The 16,113-nt window shown below is 39.6% G+C and overlaps 1 protein-coding gene across 2 annotated transcripts in view; it reads right to left on the bottom strand.

The window, feature by feature from the left end:
- Window positions 1-16,113, bottom strand: part of RB195_017100 (uncharacterized protein) — a gene marked incomplete at both ends in the record, with an annotated part of 28,029 nt that overhangs the window by 5,164 nt on the left and 6,752 nt on the right. The window contains 16 exons of one of the 2 annotated variants that reach the window (XM_064183947.1): window positions 679-838; window positions 1,095-1,232; window positions 1,692-1,846; window positions 1,977-2,064; window positions 2,136-2,241; window positions 2,306-2,383; window positions 4,173-4,319; window positions 6,068-6,226; window positions 6,868-7,036; window positions 9,226-9,295; window positions 9,354-9,471; window positions 11,924-12,054; window positions 12,123-12,276; window positions 12,341-12,467; window positions 12,931-13,084; window positions 13,590-13,699. In XM_064183947.1, the coding sequence (XP_064039829.1) occupies window positions 679-838; window positions 1,095-1,232; window positions 1,692-1,846; window positions 1,977-2,064; window positions 2,136-2,241; window positions 2,306-2,383; window positions 4,173-4,319; window positions 6,068-6,226; window positions 6,868-7,036; window positions 9,226-9,295; window positions 9,354-9,471; window positions 11,924-12,054; window positions 12,123-12,276; window positions 12,341-12,467; window positions 12,931-13,084; window positions 13,590-13,699 (2,064 nt within the window). Of the gene's footprint in view, window positions 1-678; window positions 839-1,094; window positions 1,233-1,691; window positions 1,847-1,976; window positions 2,065-2,135; window positions 2,242-2,305; window positions 2,384-3,164; window positions 3,235-4,172; window positions 4,320-5,673; window positions 5,756-6,067; window positions 6,227-6,867; window positions 7,037-9,225; window positions 9,296-9,353; window positions 9,472-11,923; window positions 12,055-12,122; window positions 12,277-12,340; window positions 12,468-12,930; window positions 13,085-13,589; window positions 13,700-16,113 lie in introns of those variants that run through there. The other variant, XM_064183948.1, reaches the window with a different exon arrangement.

Here is a 16,113-nt window from a genome sequence, read left to right as displayed (position 1 = left end):
CTTCTTCTTGTAAAAGTCCCAACATCTTGCCTGCTAAATTTTTGCAAGTGAAATTTTTTCCTTATTTTCTTGCAAACAACTTCCTTTCATTTGATTCTTCAAATTTACTTCAGCTGGGTCTTTTTTTACCTGTGAAAAGTCGAGAAAAATTCCAAGAATATCCCCTGAATCATGCTTTTCGAGTAGTTTGTGAGTGCTGCTGTCAGCTCATTGCCCTGAGTCAATCAGCGGTCGTCCACTAGAGCATTATTCCCTAATGGAACGTTGCCGAACCGGCTGAACGACTTTCGGTCAAACTAATCGAGACTCAGAAAAATGAGTTCCTGGATACGCTCGAGGAGTTCTCACGTGGAGATGAAAACGATTCTCCGAGAGGTCCTCATGGAACGGAAGTTTTTTGCACAGAGAAAATGAATTTTATCGCTTTCATTGATTTTACTAAGCTGTATCCAGGATTGATACTGGTCACTATGTGTATGTATACAGGTATCGTTTCAGGATTATCGCCTTCTTCCGAGCCTAGTGAAGTCAAAATCATAAGCATTTCTTTTCTCAAACGTCTCATCAACCTACAGTATCCATTGAGACAGATTAGAAACTTAATAACCAATATAATGTGACTCAGTCTCGTTTCTAATGGATTTCAGGTCGTCTGAGTGAATTAAGATAAGATTTTACCTCATGTCGAAAAATTTTGAATGATTTCACGTCCCATTCTTCATTAGGAATAAAGGAGGCTAGGTTCACTTCTGGATCAGCGTAGTAATCCAGTGCCGATTTCGAGTTCGTCCAACTCGAGATGGTTAACGTGCAATTCTGGCGATCATATGGGAAAAACCTGGAAACGAAGGCGTTAGAAGATCGTTATTCGCATTTTGCTAAAGGACGGATAGGCCTAAAGATCCTTAAATCTCCGGAATTACGTAGTACTTTTGTACTCTTAGAGAGAAAGATTTACGGTTCACCTTAACTTATGGAGAGTTCTATGGGTTGGCAGAAATCAGCGTAATACACACGTGATATTTAAAATATATTTAAAATTACTGGCTTTGAATTACTAAAAAAAAATAGATGTTGGTGGTCCTGAATCGAACCTGATATTCAAGCGACATGTGATGGTATAGATGGCTGGATAGAGAAACGACAGTTGTGAACCGTTCTCTCCTTTCCAGAATTGCGACTCGACCTGGATGTTCATGTATCGCTCGGTTTCATCGCGACTCATTTTCACACTATAAAAACTATGTTTAGCTGGAAATCTGGATATTTTATGTGTATATTTATTTGTAATTTTGCGAAAAAAAGAAACAATTGTAAGGAAAAAATGATGAAAGAAAGAAAAAAAACTGAGGTAGGGGTGACGAAAGCGCCTGGGGCAATCTTATAGTGTTGGCGCAGTCTCAGTTTGCCATTATTATTTATTATTTCATAATATTTTTATTCTTACTAGAGTGAAAATATTGTGGAATAATAAAATATGAATATTGACAATGGAAAGTTAATTTAGCTTTTTTCAAAAGCAAACCAAAAACCAAAAACCAAATCAAAAAACCAAAAATCCAAAGAAAATTGGAATGAGTGTATACTCTTGGATATATTTCGGGTTTCCCGATATTCGGAGAAGTGTCTCTCAAAAAGAAAAACGAAAAAACCCTCATATTTTCCACCATTGCGCCTTCAAAAGCACTTACCTATTATAAAGGTACGTGTCCGGTATCCACAAATATTTAAACGGTATGATCGTCGAATTGATCATACCATACTCTCGAGGATCCCATGTTAGGTATTCGTCCTTCCATTTTTGAATCATCCATACGTTCAGTTTAATATTTTGCGATGGTTCATCCTAAAACAAGAGAATTTTTGGATTATTTGTTGAATCAGGCAGCGGTTAGGGAGTTGTTAGAAGAAAATATGAACCTGGAAAATATTTTCAGAGAAAGAATTTGTATGGAAAAAAAGAGAAAATGACTTACCACTTCAATAATTTGATATAGTGAGATGCTGATGTGAATCTTTAGAGTCTGAGTATGATCGATGATTGGCCGTACACGGACGTCATACCTCAACACAAAACTTTTCGCTACCAGCCGAACAGAAATTCGTCCGTAATTCGGCAACTTGGACCCACTTACTTGTCTTTCGCCAACAGATCCCTTGTTAGACGAATAAGTGGAATATCTTCCATCATCATTGAACGATTCGCCATTGAAAATGAGTTATTATTGAGCAATGAAACAACTGAAAAAGCGGAAAACTCGTCCGAACGCGATCGTGGTGTATTTTGGGGAACAAATCCACGAACCTGGATCTGCGTTGATCAAAGTTGTGGTGGCTAAGAGTGAGGTGAACGTGACGAGAACGGCTGAGTACATCACTTGAGCTTAAACCCTTCGGGGACATGTATACATGAACTGGAATTGGAGCGGATCCAAAAAAACGATGAATTCAAAAAATTAAAAAAAAATTAAAAAACATGAATATGCAAGTGAGAGTAAAGGTAAATCCTAGGCGGAACACCTGTGCAAGGTACAAGAAAAAATTATGAGAAGCATTTATTGAGAAACAGACGCACACACACCGCTTCTATGAATATCGTATGAGCAGGTGCGGTGACATCGAAACGGAGGGAAATAACGAACGAATGAGGGAGAAATTCAGTTAGTTATCGCCGAGAAAAGAGTTTTTGCATATTCGAGGCGATGAAGCCGAGTTTTGGCTGTGTCTGGTAAATGCAAACGTCCAAAAAAAAATATGAAAGGAAACACTTGGAGAAGGCTTGAGATACGTGGAAGAAGCTGGGCATGAAGTATGTACGAAGAAAAAAATTGGAAGCCTAGGATATGGCATGCGATGATCATTTTGAAGCGTAAAAGGGGAAAAATTGCGAAAATAAAAACCTGGAAAAAATGTTCACATGTTCAAAAATATTAGAGACATAAATAATAGTGAGATATTCCTATAGATATATTTACAATACTACATATACACAAGTAATATTAAAAGGAAGTAAGAGATATTTTTTTCGACACGACACGTGAGGCGAGAACTCAGTCGATCATTTATCATTGTATTCGATACCGGCTGCGTACCAATGTAGGAAACCGATGAAATTTATTCCTACGGTGATAAAAAGGAAGACTATCACGAATATAACGAAACAACTACGTTCGACCACAGTCGCCAACCATTCGAATTCGGCCACCGCCAATTGCCGATTGTGTTTCAGAGATGCTGAACGAAAATTCTAAGCGTTATAGATTAATTCTTCAGCACGGAAAATTCAAAGAAGAATATTTTCGACGGATTTTTTCAAGTTTTCCATGGCTCTTTTCTTACTAAAATAATAATAATCGGCGGCATCGATCTTAAAATTTAATCATATCCTGTAATAGATCCTTATGTGTCAGAAAATTTCTTCATGAAATATCTGAGTTGTTTTTGAATGTGGCACGGAATTATTTGAGAAAAAATTTTCTTCTTTTTTCTCAAGAATGATTTATAAACACCAAACGAGGAAGAGGATTAAAGTTGACACAGATATAAAAAGCCTCGATAGAAGTCCTCTTTTTTGACTCCGAAGTTTTTGAAGTTGTAAAAGTTGTTTGGTATTTGAGTACGTTTCCCTACTTGTCCAAGCACTACTTCCATGCTCTCCGTTCTCTACCGTATCACATCAGGTTACTATATTTTCCCACCACGCTTCTGCTGATGACACGGTTCCCACGCCAGGTGGCAACAATTTTGCGAAAAAAAAAACTTATGAAAAATGGGCGTATTGCAAAACTGCATTATTCATGTTCACATGCGTGGTACCCGGACGGATACACAGTTTGTTCGTGACCCTACGGCAGCCGAGTATGCCACTTTTAAGCTTAAAGGATAAAGGATAAAGTTTCTGGCGTTAATCAATCCGCTAGGGATGCGCCCCACGTTCACTTCAATTCAGAATCGTTTGAGCCTTACGAACGTGTAACTGAGCTATAGAGTGACTTGCGGTGGCTAGCCGATGTGTCGAGTCAGTGTTTTTATCCTCCTGGACAAGTCTGGTACAAATTTATCGACCCCGGAGGGATGAAAGGTTGGTGAGCACTAGGGCGGATTCGAACTTCCGATCGATCATGCAGGAAGCGGAACCTCTAACCGCTACACTACACCTGCCCCTCATTTACCTACATCGGTGATATCGGCTGTCATGCCAGTGGTAATAATAACAGGAGCGAGTTCTGGAATAGGTCGTGCAACTGCTCTTCTGCTTGCAAGCCATAAATACCAACTTTCCTTGACGGGCAGAAATGAGGCTTCTCTCAAAGATGTTGCTATAGAGTGTGTTCAGTAAGGAATAGCAGGAAAAGATATTGTCATCAGCCCCACCGACTTGTCCGCAGAAGAAGCTCCCGAAACAATTGTTGACAATACTCTTATCAAATTTCAAAGGATAGATTCATTGATAAACTCAGCAGGAATACTGCGAGCTGGTGCGGTGCTCGACTCAAATATTTCCGTCTGTGACGAACTTTTCAACGTGAACGTCCGATGTCTTGCCCGCGAAGCCCTTCCTTATATAATGAAATCTAAAGGTACCGTCGTCAATGTAAAAAAAATGAAAATAAAGTAAATGGACCATGTCCGTAAATGGACTACTATTGTAGGTGACACCGTCTGCGGTGGACCAGTTTACAAAATGTCTTGCTCTTCTAAGCTTAACAGCACGAAATTGACGTCGTTAAGATCTCTAGCGGAAGAGATAAGGCTTGGGTGTAAATCACGAGTTGTTTAGTGTCTTCACGCTCAATTCCCTCTAATTCTTCGAAAAAACAGCGTGAGAAACTGCCACGCCGATCCCCACAACACCCCTAACAACGTTACATGAGTAGGCGTAGGCGCACGCGCCGCGTCCGCGACTGAGGAATGTTCTGTAGTCCCCGTGGTTTCTCCCGCTCACTGGCAAATGCAGCGCGTATGCATTCACTCGCATATTTGACGTTGTTAAGTGTCTCATAGCGAAATTCAATCGACAAGGCTGGTTTTTCATGCCATTTTTTGAACCTATCTGCACTTTAAAGGCATCACCCCACGAATCTGAGGTGGTGCCGATTTCAGGTGGAGTATTCGTATACGGGATGGGAGACTATGGAAAGGGGAGTGATTCCGTCCATTTCTTCCTAATTGCCGTAAAAAACGGCCCGAAAGATACGGCTTCGGGCGTTCGGGCGTTCTGGCGCACTATTTTCTACAACGAGTTCGATTGGATCGCGCCAGCCTTGTGCACGCGCGGGATCTCCCGGTCGCTTTTTTACGGCAATTAGGAAGAAATGGACGAAATCACCCTCTCTCCATAATCTACCATCCCGTATAAGAATACTACACCTGAAATCCGTACTACCTCAGCTTCGTGGGGTGATACATTTAAGGAAGGAACAAGAGCAATACCTTGAAATGGGTAAGTTTGTCCGGGAAAGGCAGCTGGGAGGTTTGAAAGGTTATCTGCGTCCCAAATATGATAAGGACATTTGTCACATAAGAACGGTTTTTGTGCTCTAGAGACGTTTTTGCGCCAAAAAGTACAGTACAATTAGAGCAGGATTGAGTTTCTACCAACTACCCTTCGCCCAAATTATCCTCACTAATTTTCGTAAAACACTTGAGAATTTCATTTCATTATCTTCTTACCATGTCATTTCATTAGAATTTTTGATTGTCTTTTCCCAGTTCATTAGTTTTATGTCCGGAATTCCAATCAACTCTTTTAGATCTAAAAAAGCAACTTCATTTTCATGCATGGGACCTTCATTACTAGTTTCCATTTGAATTGAACCTCTTATTCCACGAATAATTAAATTTGAAATCCAAATGGTACAACTACATATTGATCGAAGAGGCTAAACCAGCAGCTAAAAGCGAAAGACAACGGTTAGCTGACACATACGCTTCGTAGGATATATACACATATACACATACACACATATTCTAGTCAGGAAAACATGTCGTATCCGTTCAGTGAGCGAACCGCAATATTTCACGCCAATTAGACGAATTACACCATGCAGTGGCTGTTTTCACGTACCTTGCATTTGCATGAACGCGTTGCTTTTCCCGTTCTGCTTCAGTACTCGTGCGGTAGCCGGTCGTGATGACATGTCACTTTGTAGTGAGAGATCATCGTCAAACGTGGCTCCTGGCGGTAACGACGCCATTGGCGTCATTCCAGGAACAATTGTGTCCTCTAAACGAAGCCACGGCAAGGTCAACAAAGTTAGAGGAAGCGTAGAGAACAGCTAGATACAAAGAAATATGGAAGCACTGCAAACGATACATAAATCATGCGCTAGCTTACTTAAAAATCAACATCTTGGAGGCGCCCAACCGTCAAGCATTTGCCGTTCATTCATTCACTCATTCGTCCATCCATTTGCTAATTCATCCATCCATTCACTCGTTCCATTGATTCACCATCCATCCACTCATTCATTCATTCACTTGGTCCTCCTTTCATTCATTCACTCCTCTGTTCGTTCATTCGTTCGTTCATTCATTCATTCATTCATTCATTCATTCATTCATCGTTTGAAAGATCAGACACAGGGAAGACACAGGAAAGACAAAATCAACGACAAATCTTAGGTTAATGCTCACACAAGTAAACATGAACACTGGGGACCTGTTCTCGCATAACACAAATATTTCTTAATAGTTACGTGGTAACTTATGTGCTTAATTTTCTGACGGCAAAACTTCAAAGGTGTACTCCTCTCCTTACTGGTGGCTTCTCTTGCTGGATTCTAGCGCTGTTATCCACTAGCGAGTAACCTAATGATGATACAAACACTATAAAAAATTCTGTCATGCGTTCGTTCCGAAACCCACCTGCTCCAGGATTAGCCATATGAATAAGTGGATCCGTACTCTTGTCCGAGACGATAGCGATACCATTCTTGGCTCTTCTTATGCTCATCCATCGTTTTTGTGCATCTGAAGGTTGCGCTTTGAACGGCTTCACCAGGTCCACAGTGGGTGTTGGCGCATCGAATGCTTCCTGAAGCTAAAGAATGAAGGTTTGTGTGGCAGAGGTAAAAGTACGTAACGGTTGCCACAAAAACCACAAAACTGCTCGTATTTTTTTATGAGGGTTTGAAGCTCTTTTTATAAATCGCCAAGGAATGTACTCGTTACAGTGAATACAAAAAGAATAGAATAAAATAAAACTGCTGGTAAGAAAGCGTCTGATAGCCGCAGGCTACATCCTTAGTTACCGTGAAGAAGACAAAAGCCGTCATTCAGGAGAAGCAAAAAGTCTGTCGAACAACCCTCACATATTCTCAGAGAGGTGAGCCAAAAAATTATCAACGACGATAAGTTCACTAAGGATTTCATGTGAATGGACCGTAGACAAGAACCATCGTAAATAAGGAGTGCATTGACACGTAGTTCCGACATATTTCACTGGGAATTCTCTCGACACATTTGAATTTGTATGTGTTCACGGTTTCTGCTTTGAATAAATTGATTAGAGCAATTTACGTCGCTCTCCACACATGGAAATCCTTGATCACCTTGCATCCGGTTGCTCCTCGAATTGATCCAGCAGACGCTGGTAATTCCTCCTCACTCTCCCTCATTCGGGAGAGCGGTGTTCAGCAGCGTATAGGATTATCGAGCGTTTAGTAAAGAGGAAACGAGAACACATGGGTCTGTGCTCGCCTCTTTAGTAACACCATACTTCCACCTTTGATATATTCTTCAGAAACCTGGGCGCTTTATATCCAAGAAAAAAATGCGATCGGCGTCGTTGTATGTCTGACAGGAAGAATGAAGTTAGGAGTTTCCTATTCCACAAAAGCAAAGGAGGGTCTTCGAGGTTTTTTTCTTACGTCAGCGATTAAAGATTAGAAAACCAGCAGCATTTGCCAAGAACTGGCAGAATAAGCTGGCCGGGCACCTGGTGTGGTTCAACGATAACTGTGGGACCACAACCGTGAGTGACCGTGTTCCACACGATATTAAAGGCATCACCTCACGAATCTGGGGTGGTGAGAGTTTCAGGTGGGTTATGCCTATACGGAGTCGTAGATTATGGAGAGAAGGGTGATTCCGTCTAGTTCTTCCTAATTTCCGTAAAAAACGGCGCGGAAGATAGGGCTTCAGGCGTTTCGGCGCACTATTTTACACAGGGAGTTCGACTAGAGCGCGCCAGCCTTGTGCGGCGCGGCATCTTCCGGGCCGTTTTTTACGGCATTTAGGAAGAAATGGACGGAATTACCCCCCTCTACGTAGTCTCCCATCCCGTATACAAATACTCCACCTGAAATCTGCACCACCTCAGATTCGGTGGGTGATGCCTTTAAGCGCACGACAGGAAGACCGCCAACCTGATGGTTAGACTTCTTCACAAAATTTGATGATCTTCGTCTCTCATGCAAAACGAGAAACCACAGGACGACTCTGGCATGCGGTTGGAACAAATGGAGAAATTCACACTGACCATCTTCGGCGAGAACAGCAGACGGTTCCAACTGGGCCGATATCGTCTCCTGCGTCACTGATGAAGGTTGAATGAAATTCTTATTCCCTAACGTTTTTAAGCGATCATAATGCGTAATTTTCACCGTGAGTCCTGCCATTCCAGGTAATCTGACGGTAAGGAGCAGATCAGTGCGGTTGCGCACCTTTTCTATAGAATAGAAGAATTCTGGTACCAATTTTTTCGACTCCGGAAGGACGGAAACACTTGATCGACACCGGAGAGGTTTCCAGTTGTAGATCGATGGTGCAGTGACAGGAATACCGTTTACCTGGTCCTACAGTATATTAAAGTATTGAAATGTGACATAACGATGCGGATATCTCCGAGTATTTGAATGACTGAAATTCCCAGAAATAACCAAATAAATTTTTTTTCCATAAAATTGCAGGTTATCCCGATTTTTATCGAATATCTGCACTTTCATTTAGTTGGAATGGTATTTCCACAAATAAATTCGCTCATAATTGATAGATACGACAATCAAGCTGATGTGCAATGTCTGGAAATAATTTCAGGAGTGCTTTTATTGCGTGCATGTATCCTTTTCCATTATTTTATTGCAGCTATGCGAAAATTCCAGAAAAGATCGATTGCAACTTCTGCAAATTCGCAACAGTGGATGTTTCAATATCCATAAAAATCACCTTTTGCAACTTCAAATGAGTACAGTAAAAACAGTACCGTAATTCACTTCCACTCACCATCATTTGCTCTTTTTCGATATGTGATGGCAGTGAAGTACACGTGATATACGCAATAACCTTTGCAACTCTGCAAAACTGTCAAGTACTGTAGGCTACCGTAGTCACGCGGTTGCTGATTGGCTCACCTCAAAACACGTTTTGAGAGTCGCTCGCCTAGACTTCCACGTTTTTGTATTGCAATAATAATTGAGGAGACTATCGTACCCAGTGATATCACTATAATCATTGCCAATATGAACCATCCTGAAACAGAATGAAAGAAATCGGTGTCGGAATGTATCGGAGAAGAAAAAGAAATAGGAGGAAAATTATGCACACAAATACCAGTAGGATCGTTATTTTTGGCTTTGCGGTAAGCAAAAAATGGAGAAATATTTTTTTACAAATCAAACTTCTTACTGCTTAAGTGGAAGGAAGCGGATCCTATGAAGGAACTCCTAAAAAGGGTAAGGATTCATGGATACTAATACGATAAAGAGCGGCAAGATACAAAAAAAACAAATAATAGATGAAATGTAAAACGAAGAAATAACAAGGAAGACGATCAAAAATGCATTTCCCCATATGAAGGGTCAACCGAAGTCCAACAAAAAAATATTATCACGGTAGGATCTGCAGCCAGTGCACATCCGGAAATTCCGAGCTAAATCGTGTTTTGAGGAAACGAAATCAGGGAAAATGTAGCCGGGGGGAGCACTCAGCGCCGCCCTTATTTCTGGATGCTCTATCTTACGTTTTCTCCTAGTAACTTTCAGCTACATGTCATTGATCCCCTAAGATTCGAGGCCCTAAGACCCTTAGGTCTTGGGGCCTCGACTGATTTAGTTATTCATTTCCGAAAAGAAAGGGGCCATTGAGTGACCACCCGCGATTACATTTTACCCCGGGAATTTTTAGTAGCGACAATGATCGACTGTTTTTGAATCTTAGCATATTGGATACGTAGCTTTTATTTGAATTCTTTGAACTATTCTGTGAATTTTGTTGTTGTTTAATAAAGAAGATCAATACTAATCTTGGCTACAGCTTAAAAAAATCAATTAAGAATTCTGTGAACTGCTTTAACTTTTATTTACAGCCAACGTTCCGGTATTATCACTTTTGTCAAACTCTGAAAAGTCAAAGCCATAGGTGATTCATCCTCTCAAAGGCTGGCGCCATCATCCTACAGAAAGCATTTCGACTGTTTATGTTACTATGCAACTCAAGTCGTTCAGATGTTTTTTTTAGTATGTTGAGGGATTTGAGACGATGAATCACGGATGGCTTCAACCTTTCCAGGCTCCGACGAAGACACTGGAGGCGCGGAAACTGTTAATAAAAGCTGTTAATAAAAAACAATACCAGTTTCGGATACGGCGCGAACAAATCAATCGACAAACTCCTTCCATCTCTATTATTCTATTGTTTGTTGTTGCTTGTTTTGTTGTTTATTGTTATTATTAGCCTCTATTATTCTACTGTTCAAGAAGTGAGGAATAAAATGCTCTGTCATAATCATAGCAATAAGATTATCAGTGCTTGGCATCAATTTTTTAGATTATTTATATCCATATTATTATTTTATTTATTTATATATTATTTTATTATATTTATTGTTATGTTTTATATTTTCTAGTTATTTATATTTATATTATTATATTATTTTATATTCATTTATTTACATAACAAAGATTTGGTGTTTAGAAGAATTTTGATATTCCAACAAATCCACTAACCTGAAAAACTCGATGACGAACTAGGTAAAATAACATAATATGTTAACAGCTTGGTGGAAATTAATAAAAATGCGGGAGTATGTTGCCAGACCTCTCTCTGGTCCTGCACAGAAAGCTGGACGTCACATGGCGTGAGGTCAGTGTGACTATAGCGCTAGGCCCGTAACACGAAGGAGTTTGAGGAACGCGAAGAGACGGTGCATCTCGATCAGCAAGCAGTTACGGTGCACTCTTCTGGTGTCGCGCACCCTATTTACAACTATATCCAGGACTTTGAAATGTTCAAGTAACCGTCATAAATCGCGATCACTTCAGTACAACAATTGTCTTTGAATAGAAATATCATTACGTATTTTTTTTAGTTACCTTCTGTACTATACTGTAATAGTTCTATGTATGAACTAAATTTCTTTATTTCACTTGGCAGTGACACATCTGGCGAAAGTTCCTTTAGCCTTTAAAGGCAGTATACCACGAATCTGAGGTGGTGCGGATTTCAGGTGGAGTATCCGTATACGGGGTCGTAGATTATGGAGACGGGTCTGGTTCCGCTCACCTCCCGCTGCATCACTGCCAACAGCCGCCTCCAGAATGCTGTTTTGTACGACGTCGCATCTATTGCAACGCTCCACCCCTTGCGCCGCCTCCGCCCCGCGATTCGTCGAAAATCGATTCGGACTGCCCCGATAGGCAGTAAGGGACGCTACGCGTGCAAAGGTGACGCGCTGCAATAGAAGGCGTTGTATAAAACAGCATTCAGGGGTCGGCTGCTTGCAGTGATTCAGGGAGAGATGAGCGGAACCCACCCCGGTCTCCATAATCTACGCCCCCCTATACGGATACTCCACCTGAAATCCCGTACCACCGCAGATTCGTGGTATGCTGCCTTCATGTTTTGGACAGTGGTGTATAGCTAAGTTTACTGGACACTTGGACCACGTAACAGTTTATACTACAGTAACCCTGCAGCCACCTACCAATAAGCGGAATAAACGTAGAAGTAGTGGGCATCTGATCGGAAACCATTAACATAAGGATGGACATTGAGAGTAGAGTGGTGATTCCAAGTGATACTTTCTCTTCGCGCATTCCACTTGCAGATGATGTTCTGGAAAAGAATGGAGCAAAAATTTCAAGAAAAATCCCGAAGATTATCACAATACAAAATTTTCTCACGTAAAAAATCCAACAATAGCAATAAGAGTAATGATCGATGTGGGAATAATGAGATTCACAAGGTAGAAAAGCGGTTTTCGTCGTAGATACAACGTTAACTGCAGTAACGTGTACTTGTTAGGGCAGCAACTATACTTCACCTCATTTCGAGTAACTGAATAAGAAAAAAATCAATCAATAACTGTGGATCTAGCAGAGATAAATCAGATCTTTCTTGCCTTTCGTCTTCAAGATGTACCATCCCTCGTTTTCCAAATAATTTGTGGTGCCGATTTTTTCCGAGTACGGGAAATAGTCGATGCCTTTCTGGTCATACGTCCAAGATGAAAATGTCATCGTGCATACCTGATCAGACAACTGATTAGATTCGAAGCAAACAATCGATAACCGACTTTTGTTCCGGAGAACAGAGACAGGAGCTGGAGGAGAGCTGCTTAAGGGCATCACTCCACGAATCTGAGGGGGTACAGATTTCAGGTGGAGTATTCTTATACGTGATAGTAGATTATGGAGAGAGGGTGATTCCATCCATTTCTTCCTAATTGCCGTAAAAAGAGCGCCGTAAAATGCTCGAAGTCGTATCTTCCGGGCCATTTTTTACGGCAATTAGAAAGAAATGGACTGAATCATCCCCTCTAAATAATCTACTATCCCGTATACGAATACTCCACCTGAACTCCGTACCACCTCAGATTCGTGGGGTAATGCCTTTAAGCCGCTCACTTCCGCTCAGAAAAATTCCTGTGGAATTTGCCTGAATTCTTCGCATAGAACTATTGTTGAAAAATCAAATTGTAATTTTGCGAACCTGTACATCAAATGGAAAGAATCGTAAATCTAGAAGGCATGAAAATTTATAGATGGTCGGATAGAGCAATTCGATAAGCGACGCTCGCCGTTTTTGATCCGTCGTCAGCTTCGCATTCAGAAGTCGACGAGTATCATCGTCTTTCATTACTAGGCTAAAAAAGGGAAAATTATTGAGAACTATTAACAAAAAGAAATCTAGAATGAGAAAGATTAGACTTTTATGGAAGATTCTAATAATGCAGTATTACGCTTGCTGCACGATTGAGGCAAGGCAGAGGATAAAGAAAGCATGTATTTACTGCGGATGCGTCGCGGTCCTCGGTATAAACATAAACAGCGGTGATTATGACTAACATCTTGAAGCAGTAGAAAGAAAACCATCTTGAGTTTCACGTTTAAAGCGAAAATGAATAGCAATATATTCTCACTCATATAAATTTTTGAAAATGTCGTGGAAAAAAAAACTCTCATTAGTAGGAGCAGGTTTATTTATTTGCTGGTTGAGATTCAAGTGATAATATGTATTTGCAACTGCTAGCTTTTTTTACTGTTTCTATTTATTTTCTGATGTTATTGTTTATTTTCACCTTACTTTTCTATCTTTGAAAATTAACTAAGGTTCCTACCGAGTAACAAAAATTTTAGCAAGGAACATACGAGTTATATAAAGTAGTGTCCGGCAACCAAATTGAGTCGTAAGGTAGACGAAGTTCCGAAATATTCTGGTAATCTTCTGGGATCCAGTATAAAAACTCGTCGTACCATCTCTGAAACGTCCATAATTTTTTTGTTGAATGGAAGAAAATTAAAATATCACCATCGGATTTCTTTGGAATATGGTGATATTTCACTCTGTCAAATGTCAAAGAATTTTTCACTCATAATTTCTCTGTAGGATAAAAAAACCAAAATATGACCATATTTCAAAGAAATCCGATGTTTTGAGGTTGCTTAGAGTTCATACTTCTGAGATGTGAGAAGATGACTGTAAAGGAGACTGCAGACGTTACAACTTGGCCTATACACTCTATATATTATTTTTCATCAAATATTGAATTTTGAAAGGTTCTTTGAATAAAAAACCTTAGTTGCTACCTTTATTTTATGAGCCTTAAACCTGTAACTTGAGAAATGATGAAGTTAGAGCACATTCCTTGGGTCAATAATTATCGTCTTGTGATCTCAGTCAAAATGTTGTGATTTATTAATATTAGTAGTAATATTAGTGATAAAAAAAAATCATAAAATATAATAATAATTATTATAACAACGTTATTATTATTATTATTATTATTATTACTATTATTATTATTATTATTATCATTATTTTTATTGGAGCTGGTTATTGGTGAAGTGCAGTTGCTAAAAGGTTCTGCTGTTGACTGCATGATCAATCGATGGTTCGATCGTTCGCCGCGGTGCCAACTATGTTTTTCATCCCTCCGGAGTCGATAAATTGGTACCAGACTTGTCTGGGAGGATAAAAATACTGAATTAACACATCGGCTAGCCTCCGTAACTCATTGTGTACACTTACACACGTTCGTAAACCTCAAACGACTCTGAATTGAAGTGAACGTGTCGGCGGTTGGCGCATCCCAAGCGGATTGACGATAACTGATGGTTACTTTACATCTTTACTTTTCTTTTTACATTTCTTATATGTACCGTTTTTTATTTTTATTTATTTTTTATTTTATTATTATTTTTTATTTTTTCATTTTTTTTTCAAGCTAGGCAGCTTCATATATGTGATAGTGGACATTTGGAGGATAAGAATTGAAGGGTTGTTCTCCAAAGTTTCCCATAAATTGCAACACGAGAACTTGTCCGCAATTGCAGAAAATGCGAATAGCTCCTAAGCACGTCAGTATACGACGCTGTTTCTATTATTATGCTCCAAAATACGTCGTCAACAATATGACGTATTTTTAGCTTGTATTTGAGTGGGTCCTGGATATATATGGCTTAACAGTCGAGCAGAGATCGTGTTGTTTCCAGACAATGAATTCATGGCGAAAATAAAAATGAGGAAAGGTATTGAAAAGTCAATAAAAACAAAAAATAGAACAAATAGAGCAAATTGCAAGAATAAATGAATGAATCTAGAAAAGACGTTGAAGGGCCCCTAAACACTGGAAAAGTCTTACGGAGAAGATTTTCTAGAGAGGAAAGAAACAACGGAAAGATCAGTGAAAATGAAAGAAACATCAGGGGAAAAGAAAAAAGTTAGCGGTCGTTCCCAAAAAAGTTCGAAAACACAGATCCATAAAAACTCCCCATCATAAGTAATGTGCTGCATACATATGTGGATCAAGGACTAGAATTAAAATAGGTGTAAAATGAGTAGAAAGAAAACTTGAGGAATTTTTTTTTCTGGATGGAACTGCCATTTTACTGCCGTTCTCATCCGTAGAATCTGATCGAATTGATGAAAAGACAACGCAGCTCCGAAAAGTTTAAGAATGATATAAACGAAAAAAACGAAATGCCGAGGGATCTTTCGAAAAATTTTTAAAGGAAAACGTAGGCAATTTATTCCACTAAACTCGTGTTGTTTAACTTTGAGAAAAAAAATTGTGTATTTGAAAAAAAGAAAGAAGCCAAAAACGACGAGAGTGAAGGATGAAGGAACAGCAGAGGAAAAAAGGCTGAGGGATGAAAATTGTTGTTCACTGGGAAATGAGGCAATGTTTGGAAATCTCATGTGACAATGGGAACATAAAAGAAACCTGAGGTGCTTTCATTCTTCCTCAATCCATAGAAACTCAAACATATCTTGTGATCAGCTTGAAATTTTTGAAAAAACGGCAAAGGTCCCCGCAAAATAAGGTCCTATTCCTTTCTGTTCCGTTCCTATTCTTAATTTTGAAAGTTCCACGGGCATTTTGGAGTAATTATCGAGGATGTCCTTAAAAAGTAATTGAATATCTTCATAGATAAACAGAAGGGAAATTATATGCACTAAGGTAGTACTCTTCCAGAAATTTATCTAGAAAAACTCCCATTACCAAGCGAGTTTTTATGAATTATTTATAACAGAGCACCGGGAAAATTTTCTTCACTCTCTCCCTCAATCCGATTTTGAAACGATTTCTACGAAGATAAAGCAGCAAATTTTGGAATTAGGAGGAACGAAACGATGGAAATTGTTGCAAAAAAGGAAGAAGAGGTTTCAGGA

The sequence above is a fragment of the Necator americanus genome, chromosome II, assembly GCF_031761385.1.
Source record: "Necator americanus strain Aroian chromosome II, whole genome shotgun sequence".
Taxonomy (NCBI): Eukaryota; Metazoa; Nematoda; class Chromadorea; order Rhabditida; family Ancylostomatidae; genus Necator; species Necator americanus.
The sequence above is the reverse complement of the archived record's forward strand: the minus strand, read 5'-3'. Positions and strand labels throughout refer to the sequence as shown.